This window comes from Rhinoraja longicauda, chromosome 22 (assembly GCF_053455715.1).
Source record: "Rhinoraja longicauda isolate Sanriku21f chromosome 22, sRhiLon1.1, whole genome shotgun sequence".
NCBI classification, from domain to species: Eukaryota; Metazoa; Chordata; class Chondrichthyes; order Rajiformes; family Arhynchobatidae; genus Rhinoraja; species Rhinoraja longicauda.
The window spans coordinates 16,410,066-16,423,045 of NC_135974.1; the positions used below are offsets into that span (position 1 = coordinate 16,410,066).

The following is a 12,980-nucleotide window of genomic DNA, read 5'->3' on the forward strand; positions in this document are numbered from 1 at the left end:
TGATAACTGAGATTCAAAGATAACTCTTAAGAAAATAGATCCAGGGCTAAGGCACAGCATTGGTTTAACTGCTTGTGTAAAACAATTCAAATCTGTCAAAATTCGAATCAAATTTGGGGATGGCCATCGTGGCTCTACGCAGTAGAGTTGCTGCTTAATATCTCTAGAGACCCAGGTTCGATTCTGACCTCTGATGCTGTCTATACGGAATTCTCCCTATAACCGCATGGGTTTCACCCAGGTGCTCGGGTTTCCTCCCTCAATCCAAAGGCGTAGAGCTTTGTGGGTTAATTGGCTTCTGTAAATTGACCCTAGTGTATCGGATTGAACTTGTGTATGGGTGATCGATGGTTGGCGTGAAGGGCCTGTTCAAACTATGCAGCTCTAAACTAAACCAAACTGTTGACCAATCTACTTCGCTTAAATGGCAAATAAATGTTCGCAAGTTGCAAATTTGATGCCAACCATCAGCAAAGTAGATATAATAACAAGGAAGGAGATGTTGGCACACCAATAAAAGACACAAAATGCTGGATGGAGTAACTCGTGCACTTTGCATTGTCAGAGTTCCATAAATATTAACTGAAGTCATTCATAGTTAACAGAGTTCCGAGAATCACGTAGAATGCTTATGTTGCTATTTCTTTTTCTTTCTTGTATCTGGTTAGTTTCTTTCTGAAAGCATCTAAGCTGTTTGCCTTATCCACTTAATAAAAAACACAAAGTGTTGGAGTAACTCCGTGGATTAGGCAGCATCTCTGGAGGACATGGCTAGGCAATGTTTTGAGTTGGCACCTTCAGACTAGATTGTGGTAGGGAGGAGAAGGTTGGAAAAGAGGTGAGGGCGGGATATTGACGGGCAAGTGATAGGTGGATACAGGTGAGACGTACACCTGTCACTAGGTGATAGTTGATTGGCAGACGGGTGGACAAAGGCTAGAGATGAATAGGAGACAAAAGGGTCTCAGATATGGAGAGAAGAGGAGTGAAATGGAATGCCAGGGGGGAGAGATTTAGATGGAAGAGGGTTGGGGGGGATTACGGAGAAATGGGTGTGCATTAGGGTGGGGGCACTGGAAAGAGAGGGGGAACGGGTGGGGCGTGTGCTGGCACATTTCAATCTTTTAGAGATACAGCATGGAAACAGGCCCTTCAGCCCACTGAGTCTGCACCGACCAGCGATCGCCCATACAGTAGTTCTATCCTACACACTAGGGACAATTTACAGAAGCCAATTAACTTAACCTGCACTTCTTGAGAATGTGGGAGGACACCAGAGCACCCGTAGAAAACCCACACAGTCACAGGGAGAATGTACAAACTCTGTACAGACAGCACTCGTGGTCAGGATCGAACCCGGGTCTCTGGCGCTGTAAGGCAGCAACTCTACCACAGTGCCGCCCTAACCACTCACTGTTCTAACCACTCACTGCACAAGTAATGAAACAAACAATGACAGCATGCATTTTGATGGAGCACTTTCATCATTAATAGATGTCAAGGAAGAAAACTATGGTATCAGCAGGGGTGCCATCAGACAAACTAGTGTTGAATTGAAAAGGAATATAGAGAATATTCCAAGATCTTAGGAGTTGTGTTGGCTGCTTAGAGACAGTTGAATGTGCTGATGCAATGTACAGGGGACTGTTCTAAGAACAGTGGGGAGCTGTGTGGGGATTCTCAGACTGGACCAAGTTTTGCAGATGAAGAAGAGGGGATTCAAAGACAAGTATTTTGAGTTTGGAGCATCAGGAACCAATGTCAATCAGATCGTAGAGATACTGCATGGAAACAGACTCTTTGGTTCATTGTGTCTGCGCCGAGCAGCAATCCCTATATGCTTGAAAGGTTTTACAGAAGCCAATTAGCCTACAAGCTCACGTGTCTTTGGGATGTGAGAGGAAACACATCCGGTCACGGGGAGAACGTACAAACTCCGTACAGACAGCACCCGTAGTCAGGATTGAACCCGGGGCTTTGGCGCTGTAAGGCAGCAACTTTACCACTGCGCCACTGTGCCATTTGGCTGGAAACTGGTTATAATTGGACGAGTAGTAGAGTTTTAACCACCTGGGATCTATGAAGAACACTGTGGGAGGATGGTTTTGAAGCATTAGCATTGAAGCAATCAGATCTGTAAAAGACAAAAATCACATGAGCTTCCAATGCAAAATATTATGAAGCTGCAGAAGGTATTGAATTGTAGATCTAGTCTTAGTAATGCTACGTTTTATGTGTTTCATTACATGATGGGTGCATTCAGAATCCCCATTCAATTAATTCATGACCAATGTGTATCTCAGTCCCTTTTCTCTGTCTTGGTTCCATTATCTTTTATAACCTCGCTGAACAAAATAAAGTCAAATTAAAACAGTAAATACGGGACAAATTGTTCTGTCGCTGAAGAACTAAGTCTCAGATATGAATTTGTCAAAATAATTTTATTCTTTATCCTGCAGAGACCGGGAGTTTTCAGCAATTTGTTTTTGTTTTTATTTGCTGCATTTTGTTTTCCATGCCTCACCATAAATTCCAATCCACCGTGTCCTGTTTGCACTAAACAGACAGCTCAAGATGATAAAGACAGAATCCATAATAGTTCTGCAGGGCATTCCTCCTCACTTGGTAGCATTGTAGGAAATGTCACGCTGTACTTGACTGAAATGTCAGTGGAAGATGCCTGGTGTGTCTAGCCACATGATAATTCCACACGAAATGTTGCATTTGCCTCAAACCGCAGTGTAAATACTGCTGGTTGCAAGAGATGGATGTGCACTTGTTATTTATTTCAGGAAACATAGTTTATTGTGGTTATCTGTGATGTGACGTGCCTGCGTTAGATTTAGACCGCTCGTTGTGTCTCAACATTGCCTTAATGCTTGTCGCAAACAAACTGATCCGTCAAATTTATTATAGGTACTTTCTTTGACGTCAGCTATCACATGTCATTTCCAAAGCCGTTGAACTGGTAATATAGGAGTTCCTCACATGTAGCTCCCAGAGAATGACCGTGACAGTTTTCAAGCCATGGTCTTTTTCGATGAGAATATTTAATTCAACTATTAAATTGATTATTGTAATTCCTCCATCTGTTGCTAATTCTATAGATTCAAGTTACTAGTGTTTGATTCAATGGTACGTTTTCTCACATGTATCGAGATACAGGGAAATGTTTTGTTTTGCATACAACCCGGTTCTCACAATTCGTCAAATATTGAAGGATGTCATTGTTAGAATATAGAACAATACAGTACAGGAACTGTCCCTTCAGCCCACGATGTCTGTGCTGAACATACCAAAGATATGCCAATCTCTGCCTGCACATGATCTATATCCCGCCAATCTCTGCTTATCCACGTGCCTATCTAAAAGCCTCTTAATTACATCTATCATTTCTGCCTCCACCACCACACCCGGCAGTGTATTCCAGACACCCTCCACCCGCTGTGTAACCAAACAAAACATTTCCCCGCGCATCTACTGAAAACTTTGCCACCGTCACCTTAAAGCTATGTCCTCTAGTCATCGACATTTCCACTTTGGGGAACAGGTTCTGTCGGTCCACTCTATCTACGCCTCTTATATATACTTATACTTCCATCAGGTCGACAATGAAAGCATGCCAAATGTAGTTCTGCTGATTCACACTTGTGCTGTAACTCCATAAACCCCTTCCTGAACATTCCACTCCTGTCTTCAGAATGCTTTTTAACGTTATTGATGTATTGAGCTGTGCAAGGTTTCGTGCAGAACCAGTCAGAAAATGTATGTACATAAAGAATTTTGATATGGATCTCGGAATTGGATATGAATAATTCTCGTCTTTATTTTGGAGATGAAATTGCATGCTTTGGACACCTATATTTTTGATTATGGAAAATATAGATGATTCAAATTTAAATTTTGGATTATTAAAGACCACAGTGAGCTGAAGAAAATAAAGACTAGGAATAGTGCATTGTATCCCCTCATCTGATTATCTCTGCTGCAAAGTATGTTCATTTTAATCAAATTATTGGCCATATTTTGGCAATTTTCGAATTCCTCTTTAGACTTTAGAGATATAACACAAAAAACATGCACTTTGACCCACCGAGTCTGTGCTGGCCACCGATCACTTCATACACTAGCTCTATCCTGCACATTAGGAACAGTTTTTTACAATTTTACCAAAGCCAAATAACCTACAAACCTGCACGTCCTTGGAGTGTGGGAGGAAACACGAGCACACAGAGAAAACCCACACGGTTTACAGGGAGAGCGTACAAACACCGTACAGACAGCACCCGTAGTCATGACTACGTAGTCACTGGGTGGACAGGTCTATTCGCGTGGCCTTGAATGCTCGCACCGCTGCTTACAACTCCGGCCTGGCATCCGGCAACATGGACGACTACAAGGGAGAGTCCTACCGACTGCGAAGGGCAGTGAAGGATGCAAAAAAGAGGTACCGGGACAAGATGGAGTCACAGATGGAGCAGCAGGACACCAGGCGCCTTTGGCAGGGGCTACGGACTATAACTAGCTACAGGTCCAGCACCCCCTCAACCGGAAGTGCCGGCTCCTCCTTAGCTGATGACCTGAACTCTTTTTACGCACGGTTTGAGACGGGTAACACCACCAGCTCGCCGTCTAAAAACAGCACCGAAGGGGCGCTGGCTAGCGAGGCTGGAGGGGGATCCACCGCCGGGGATGTGCACACATTCTCGGTGTCCGAGCATGAGGTGAGGTGGGCTCTGACGCGTGTGAACACGAGGAAAGCTGGAGGCCCAGATGGTATATCTGGGCGAGTACTAAAGTCTTGTGCTACTCAGCTTGCTCCAGTGCTCACCACAATATTCAACCTCTCCTTGGAAAAGTCCGTGGTCCCTGCATGCTTCAAAAGATCCATCATTGTACCGGTGCCAAAGAATGCCTCTCCAGCGTGTTTAAATGACTACCGACCGGTGGCCCTCACCTCGGTTGTCATGAAATGCTTGGAGAGGCTAGTCAAGAAGCACATCTGCGCCCTCCTTCCTCGCAACATGGACCCACTACAGTTCGCATACCGTCCGAACAGGTCCACGGATGATGCGGTCTCCCAGGTTCTACACACCGCTCTCTCTCATCTGGACAGCCAGGGGGGCTATGTGAGGATGCTGTTCATTGACTTTAGTTCAGCATTCAACACAATAGTCCCCAGCAGACTGGTTGAGAAGCTGCTGGAACTGGGGCTTAGCACCCCTCTGTGTGCCTGGGTCCTGGACTTTCTCACTGCCAGGCCCCAAGTGGTCAGGATGGGGGAACACACATCTAGCTCCCTCACCCTGAACATAGGATCCCCCCAGGGCTGCGTCCTTAGCCCCCTACTGTACTCCCTGTACACACATGACTGTGGGGCCAGGTTCAGCTCAAACTCCATCATCAAGTTTGCTGATGACACTGTGGTGGTGGGCCGGATCTCCAACAACGATGAGAAGGCCTACCGGGAGGAGGTGGCTGATCTGGCACTCTGGTGTCAGGACAATAGCCTCCTCCTGAATGTCACTAAAACAAAGGAGCTGATTGTGGACTTCAGAAGGGCTAAACATCCAAGGACGTACACGCCACTGGAGATAAATGGGTCTATTGTGGAGAGGGTGAGCAATTTCAAATACTTGGGAGTCCGCATCTCAGAGGATCTGACGTGGGCAACGCACATTGCCGCACTGGTGGGTAAGGCTAAGCAGCGCCTTTACCACCTTAGACAACTGAGGAAATTCAGAGTGTCGCTGAGGATCCTCCATTGCTTCTACTCTGGGGCTGTAGAGAGCATCCTGTCCGGCAACATTACAGTCTGGTTTGGGAACAGCTCTGCCCAGGACAGGATGGCCCTGCAGAGAATAGTGCGTTCGGCAGAACGCACCATGGGAACTACACTCGTCCCCCTGCAGGACCTATACATCAGGAGGTGCAGATCCAGAGCAAGCAAGATCATGAGGGACCCCTGCCACCCCAGTAACGGACTGTTCCAGATGCTACGGTCAGGCAAACGCCTCCGCTGTCACGCTGTGAAAACGGAGAGGATGAGACGGAGCTTCTTCCCACAGGCCATCAGGACTGTCAACTTTGATAACCCCAGAGACTAAATTTTTGTCGACACTTTTTGTGCTATGTTTAGTAACTTATTAACTTTATTTATATGCTGTAACTGTAATTATTTTTGTGCACAACCCGCAGGCATTGCCACTTTCATTTCACTGCACATCGAGTATGTGTATGTGACAAATAAATTTGACTTGACTTGACTTGACTTGATTGAACCCGGATCGCTGGCACTAAGGCAGCAACTCTACCGCTGCACCACTGTGCTGCCCCAAGGACTTAGAGAATTGTTTATTTGTATTGGTTTATTATTGTCACATACTGAGATCCAGTGAAAAGCATTTGTTTGCGTGCTATCCAATTAGTTCAGATCATACTATACATGAGTACGATCAAGCCAAACACAAGTACAACAGGTAGAGCAAAGAGAAAAATACCAGAGTGCAGAATATTGTTAACACTCAGAGCCAATAGGTTACGTTATTCCTAGTCAATAAGTGACGGATCACATCTCATTTTTGGTATTAAAAGAAAAAAAAGAGGTTTGATTGCATTCATTGAAAGATACGGCATGGAAATAGGGTGTTCAACCCACTGAGTTCATGACCAGTTTCCTTTTTTATGACAAATTTTAGTTTAATTTAGAGATTCAGCATAAAAACAAGCCCTTTGGCACACCAAGTCTACACTGATCATCAATCACCCGTTCACACTAGTTCTATGTTATCCCACTTTCTCATCCACTCCTTGGGTTGCCAACTGTCCCGTATTAGCTGGACATCCTGTATATTGGGCTAGTTTGGTTTGTCCCGTATGGGACTACCCTTGTCCCATATTAGGCCCGGACACTGTAGGCCCGGACAGTGTAGGCTAACGGAGTGTGTTCTGGGAGCGGGGCCGAGTGTGTTCACCGTACAGAGGTTGCGTAGCAACCCGCCTCCCTGCCCGGGCAGCTGCCATTGGTGGAACAGGAGCACGTGGCCGCTGGCTGGGCGAAGAAACGTGGGGCGCGGGTGGTGACATCACCTTTTGTTCCTTATTTGGGAGTTAGAAAGTTGGCAACCCTATCCACTCCCCACACACAGAAGGCAATTTTCGAATGCTCCCATGAGAGTTTAGAGAGCAATTTATTGGTAATGGTGATTATTATTACACGTACTGAGATACAGTGAAAAGCTTTTGTTTGCATGCAATTGATTAATTCAGATCATACTATATATACATGTATAATCAAGCCAACACAAGTACAACATGTAGAGCAAAGCGAAAAATCCTAGAGTACGGAATATAGTTTCCAGTTTAGTTTATTGTCACGTGTACCGAAGCACAATGAAAAGCTAGGTGATCGCTGGTCAGTGGGGACATGGTGGGCCGAAGGGCCTGTTTCTGCGCTGTATCTCTAAAGTCCAAAGTGGTTAGCAAGCAGTTCTATATATAGAGCGTGTGAGAAATTAAGACATATTTTATATAAATGGCAATTGATTTTTAATAAATGAGTTAATTTTTAATCAGAAAAACACACTAAATGCTGGAATAACTCAGTGGGTCAAGCAACATCTCTGGAGAACATGGTTAAGTGACATCTCGGGTCGGAGCCCTTCAGACACTGGAGTTGGAAGAAGTCTGAAGTCTCAGAAACTGAAGGATCCTGACCCGAAATATCACCCATCCATGTTGTCCAGAGATGCTGCCTGACAGGTTGAGTTACTCCAGCACTTTGTCTCTTTTTGTAAACCAGCATCTGCAGTTCCTTGTATCCTAATTTTTTAAATCAAATTGATCAATTTATATTCTACAGAGGTATTGAGAGGTGTAGGGCAAAGTGTGGATAAAAGGAGTATTGTCACAGTTTAACGTGTTCTTAGTGAATGATAACAGACTGGAGAAGCTGAGTAGCCTTGCTGAGTAGCCTTGCCCTGTTCCTACATCATTAGCTTTCTAATTTCTGCTCCCAGAGATGCTGGGTCACGTTCTGAAAAACTGTTGGGGACTGCTCAATATTTACTGTTCAACAACTTTGAGCTCTCACCCCAGAATTTTGTTTAGCTCACTGCATGTTTTTCCTCAACCGCACAGAGAAAGAAGATACGTTACAGCAAAGCAAACCCTCCTTCCTGGAGTACTTTGAGCAGAAGGAAAAAGAGAATCAGGCGAATAGCCACAGTAATCGGAACGCGCAAGCTCTTCAGGGCTCCTCCGATATCTGGAAGGTGCCACAGGACGGCGACTTTGAATTTGTAAGTAAATTAAAATCTGTTGTTATTAATGTTTTGACAAGTAATAACTAAGAGGAAAAGTTCAACCAATTTTTTTATATTACCCTATCAATCTTGGCACAGTTGGGTGTAGTTATGTCGATCAGAAGAGCTGGCTTTGTTTGCTTAGTTTAGTTTGGAGATGCAGCATGGAATCAGGCCCTTCGGCCCACTGAGTCCATGCTGACCATCAGTCACTCATTTACACTAGATCTATGTTATCCCATTTTCTTATCCACTACACACTAGGGACAATTTACAGAGGGACAATTAACCCACAATCCTGCACGTCTTTGAGATGGGAGAGGAAACCGGAACACCCGGAGGAAACCCACAGGGAGAACATGCGGACAGCACTCGTGGTCAAGATCAAACCCAGGTGTCTGGCAGTGAGGCAGGAGCTCTACTGCTGCGCCACTGTGCTGCCCCAAGCTGGTTTCTTTGTTTAACAGCAGAAGCATGGGGAGAAGGCAGAAGAATGGGGTTGAGGGGGAAAAATAGATCAGCCATGACTTGATGGGCCTTATGGCCTAACTCTGCTCCCATGTCATAATCTTACAGGCAGACTTACCAGAATGCTGCCACGATTAAGGGTTTTTATGTTGCCTGGAGAGGTTGGACAAACTTGGATTGTATTCTCTCGAATGCCGGAGCTTGAGGGGAACGTGCCAGAAGTATATCAAATTATGAGAGGCATAGATAGGGTAGACAGTCAGAACTTTTTCTCAAAGACTAGAGGGCAAAAGGAAAGAGGGGCAAAGTTTAATGGGGATGTACAGGACAAGCTATTTACACAGTGGTGGGAGACTGCAATGCACTGCCAGGGGGCAGATACAATGGTGGTGTTTCAAGGGCCTTTGGATAGGACATGGATATGCAGGGATTGGAGGGATATGGAATGGAGGGATAGGCAGAAAAGATGAGTAAACCTGGCATCATGTTCAGCACAGACATTGTGGGCAAAGGGCCTGTTCTTGTACTGTACCTTTCTATGTTCTAGGTACCTTTTATTTCCATTTCCTTTGGATAGGTACATGGATATGCAGGGAATAGAGGGATTTCCCCCTCCATTACAAGCCTTTCCAAGGCTTTTCTCTGATCTCTTATCTAGGGGAAAAAAAGCTCTAACCTGGTCAACCTTTCCAGATAATTCTTAGTTTAGTTCAGAGATATAGCATGGAAGCAGGACCGACTCACCGAGTCCACACCGACCAGTGCTCGCCCGTACATACACTAGTTCTATCCTACTCACTGGGGAAAATTTACAGAAGCAATTAACTTGCAAACCTGTACGTCTTTGGAATGTGGGAGGAAACCGGGGCACCCGGAGAAAACCCACATGGTCACAGCGAGAATGTACCAACTCTGTACGGCCAGCACCCATAGTCAGGATTGAAGCCGGGTCTCTGGCTCTGTAAGGTAGCAGCTCTGCAACTGCACCACTGCGCTGTCCTTCTAATCATTCAGCTGTGTTATAATCCTTGTAGATTTATTTTTTTGTACTACTTCTAAATGGTACATTGTAAATTTTAATAACATTTGAATCATTGGTTCATTGAGGTGTTTCTTTTTGTGAAATCAAAGACGTTGGCGAGCCTTCGGTCTCGGATTCCAGCAGTACTTCTGGAGACTGTAGAGGCTGGGCTGCCGACATTAAACTCTATCCTGGTGCCAAATTAGCAACCAAAACTGCATGTTTCACTGTGCTTCTGATTATTAGATTGTTTGAGCTCAGTTGCCTCGGAGCACCAGAACATTGCAATGGTAATGAAACCTCATTTAAAAGAGTACCAAATCATCACTTTATAATTGTGTTCTTTCCAGGTCATCAGCTTTGTGAACCAGTGATGGAAAGTGTCTTGAATTCGGCTGCAATCATTTTGTAGACTAGAACTTAGCTTTCTCTGGCCCGTGTTATGAAAGTCTGGAGATCAAGAATTTCCATGTGGTTGAACAGTGCCGGCAGATATTGTTAATGGAATCATGCATTCGAAGATAAATCCAGATTGTAAGAAGTCACTTAAAAGTGGCGCAATAACCATCTGCTCAGACTTGCCTTGGCTGTGTCTGGATGTACTTGGTTCTAACGGCTTAATTTAGTAGCAGTCCAACTATCTGCTGACATTCTTAATTGGAATAATTGATCATGTGTACGTTCTCACAGACGAGGAATTAAGTTTTACTGTCCCACTGTCGATTATAGCTCCAACTGCGAGTAAAGTACATAGAGCAGATCCAGCCCCCACCGGTTGTGCTGTATATGTTCCCAAGACCAACGTCAGAGGTACAGCGCAGAAGCAGGCTCTTTGGTCCACCGAGTCCGTGCCGACCAGCGATCACCCCACGTACTAGAACTATCCTACACATAATTTCCAATTTACAGAAGCCAATTAACCTACATTTTTGGAGTGGCAGGAAACCAGAGCACCCGGAGAAAACCCACATGGTCACAGCGAGAAAATACAAACTCCATGCAGACAGCACCCGTAGTCAGGATCGAACCCGGGTAGGGCAGCAACTCTACTTCTATGCCACCCGTTAACTCTTATGTGCCTGTATATAATTCATATCCCTCCATTCCCCGCATATCCTAAGCTTGTAAATGCCATTATTGTATCTGCCTCCACCACCATCCCCAGCAGCGGGTTCCAGGCATTTACCATAGAGATTGCCCCGCATGTCTCCTTTAAAAAGATAAACATAACCTGTTCCTTCCCCTACCATTTGCCTCAGCACACAGAAATGACAGTGATCAGAGGAGTGAGTGCTTCTCCTTTCTCAAAGGAGGTGGTGCTATTTGAACGAAGCGCATCCATCGCCATAGGAGTTAAGGGCCTGTCCCACTTAGGTGATTTTAAGGCGACTGCCGGCGATTAGGCTGTTGCCGACAGTTCGCCGGGGTATTGCGGACATGATCGTGAGGAGTCTTTAAAGGATCGTAGTGGATCTCGGCTCGTCGCTGAGAAATCAACCGGATTGAAATTTCTTGGCGACAGCTGGCTTGTCGCCAGGTATCGTTGCTTATTGCGGGCGCTGTCGCATGTTTGCTAGATGCATTTAGAAGCTCGTAATATTAAATTAAGTAAAGTAATTTGAAGATACCATAACATACTTGTGTTTAACCAATTTATTTACCGTTAGGACATTTGACAGGTAGTTGGAGGTGACAGTTTGACGGTCAGGTAAGCGTGGGAATTTTCGCAATGTTTATCAGCGATTACATTTAAAGTAAGCTCCCAACCCAGATATGCAACCCAGAAACCAGATATGCATCTCCCATACATTTTCAAAGAATGTCCACACTCCGCACAAAAATCCATTTAACCACGTTTAAAATTAAATTTCTTAATACTGCTATTAGTAAACTGGAAGTCAATCCAGTTTATGCCTTGTTACCGTGAAGGTTGGTTTTCAAGTAACCTGGGCAAGATGTTATATTTCAAAACTCTCAAGTAATTACAGACTTGTCAGAGATTTCAGAGAAAATTAGGACGCCGGAGAAGTATTGATAAGCGTGGGAATTTCACTGTGTTTCCGAAGACGGTGTAATCTCGACCTGACTCAGCATTGTCGTGGTCATTGTCGTAGGTTAAAAGAAAATTTTGGCGATCTGCAACGACTTTGGCAGTCGCCGGCAGTCGCCTAAAAAATCGCCTAAGTGGGACAGACCCTTTAAGCACATCCAGTCAAAGACAAGGCAACCCATGATATCCACTGAGTAGATGGTTATGGTGCCACCTCTTTGATAAGGTCCCACATAGGAGATTAGTGGGCAAGATTGGAGCACATGGTATTGGGGGTTGGGTACTGACGTGGATAGAAAATTGGTTGGCAGACAGGAAACAAAGAGTAGGGATTAACGGCTCCCTTTCAGAATGGCAGGCAGTGTCTAGTGGGGTACCGCAAGGCTCGGTACTGGGACCGCAGCTATTTATAATGTACATTAATGACTTAGTTGAAGGGATTAAAAGTAACATTAGCAAATTTGCAGATGACACAAAGCTGGGTGGCAGTGTGAACTGTGAGGAGGATGCTATGAGGATGCAGGGTGACTTGGACAGGTTGTGCATGGATGGCAGATGCATGGCAGACGCAGTTTAATGTGGATAAATGTGAAGTTATCCAGTTTGGTGGTAAGAACAGGAAGGCAGATTATTATCTGAATGGTGTCAAATTAGGAAATGGGGAAGTACAAAGAGATCTGGATGTCCTTGTTCATCAGTCACTTAAAGTTAGCATGCAGGTACAGCAGGCAGTGAAGAAAGCTAATGGCATGTTGGCCTTTATGACAAGAGGAGTTGAGTACAGGAGCAAAGAGGTCCTTCTGCAGTTGTACAGGGCCCTAGTGAGACCGCACCTTAAGTACTGTGTGCAGTTTTGGTCTCCAAATTTGAGGAAGGATATTCTTGCTATTGAGGACATTCTTGCAGCATAGGTTCACTAGGTTAATTCCCGGAATGGTGGGACTGTTGTATGTTGAAAGACTGGAGCGGGCGGCGAGGGTGGTATACGCTGGAATTTAGGACGAGAGGGGATCTTATTGAAACATATAAGATTATTAAGGAATTGGACACGTTAGAGGCAGGAAACATGTTCCCAAAGTTGGGGGAGTCCAGAACCAGGGGTCACAGTTTAAGAATAAGGGGTAGGCCAGTTAGAACG

At 44.9% G+C, this 12,980-nt stretch overlaps 1 protein-coding gene across 1 annotated transcript in view; it reads left to right on the forward strand.

Annotated features, from left to right (window-relative positions):
* Positions 1-12,980, forward strand: part of LOC144604431 (serine/threonine-protein kinase 3/4) — a 130,016-nt gene that overhangs the window by 72,778 nt on the left and 44,258 nt on the right. Inside the window, exon 10 of the mRNA XM_078418846.1 lies at positions 8,140-8,300. Within this exon, the coding sequence (XP_078274972.1) occupies positions 8,140-8,300 (161 nt within the window). The remainder of the gene's footprint in view (positions 1-8,139; positions 8,301-12,980) is intronic.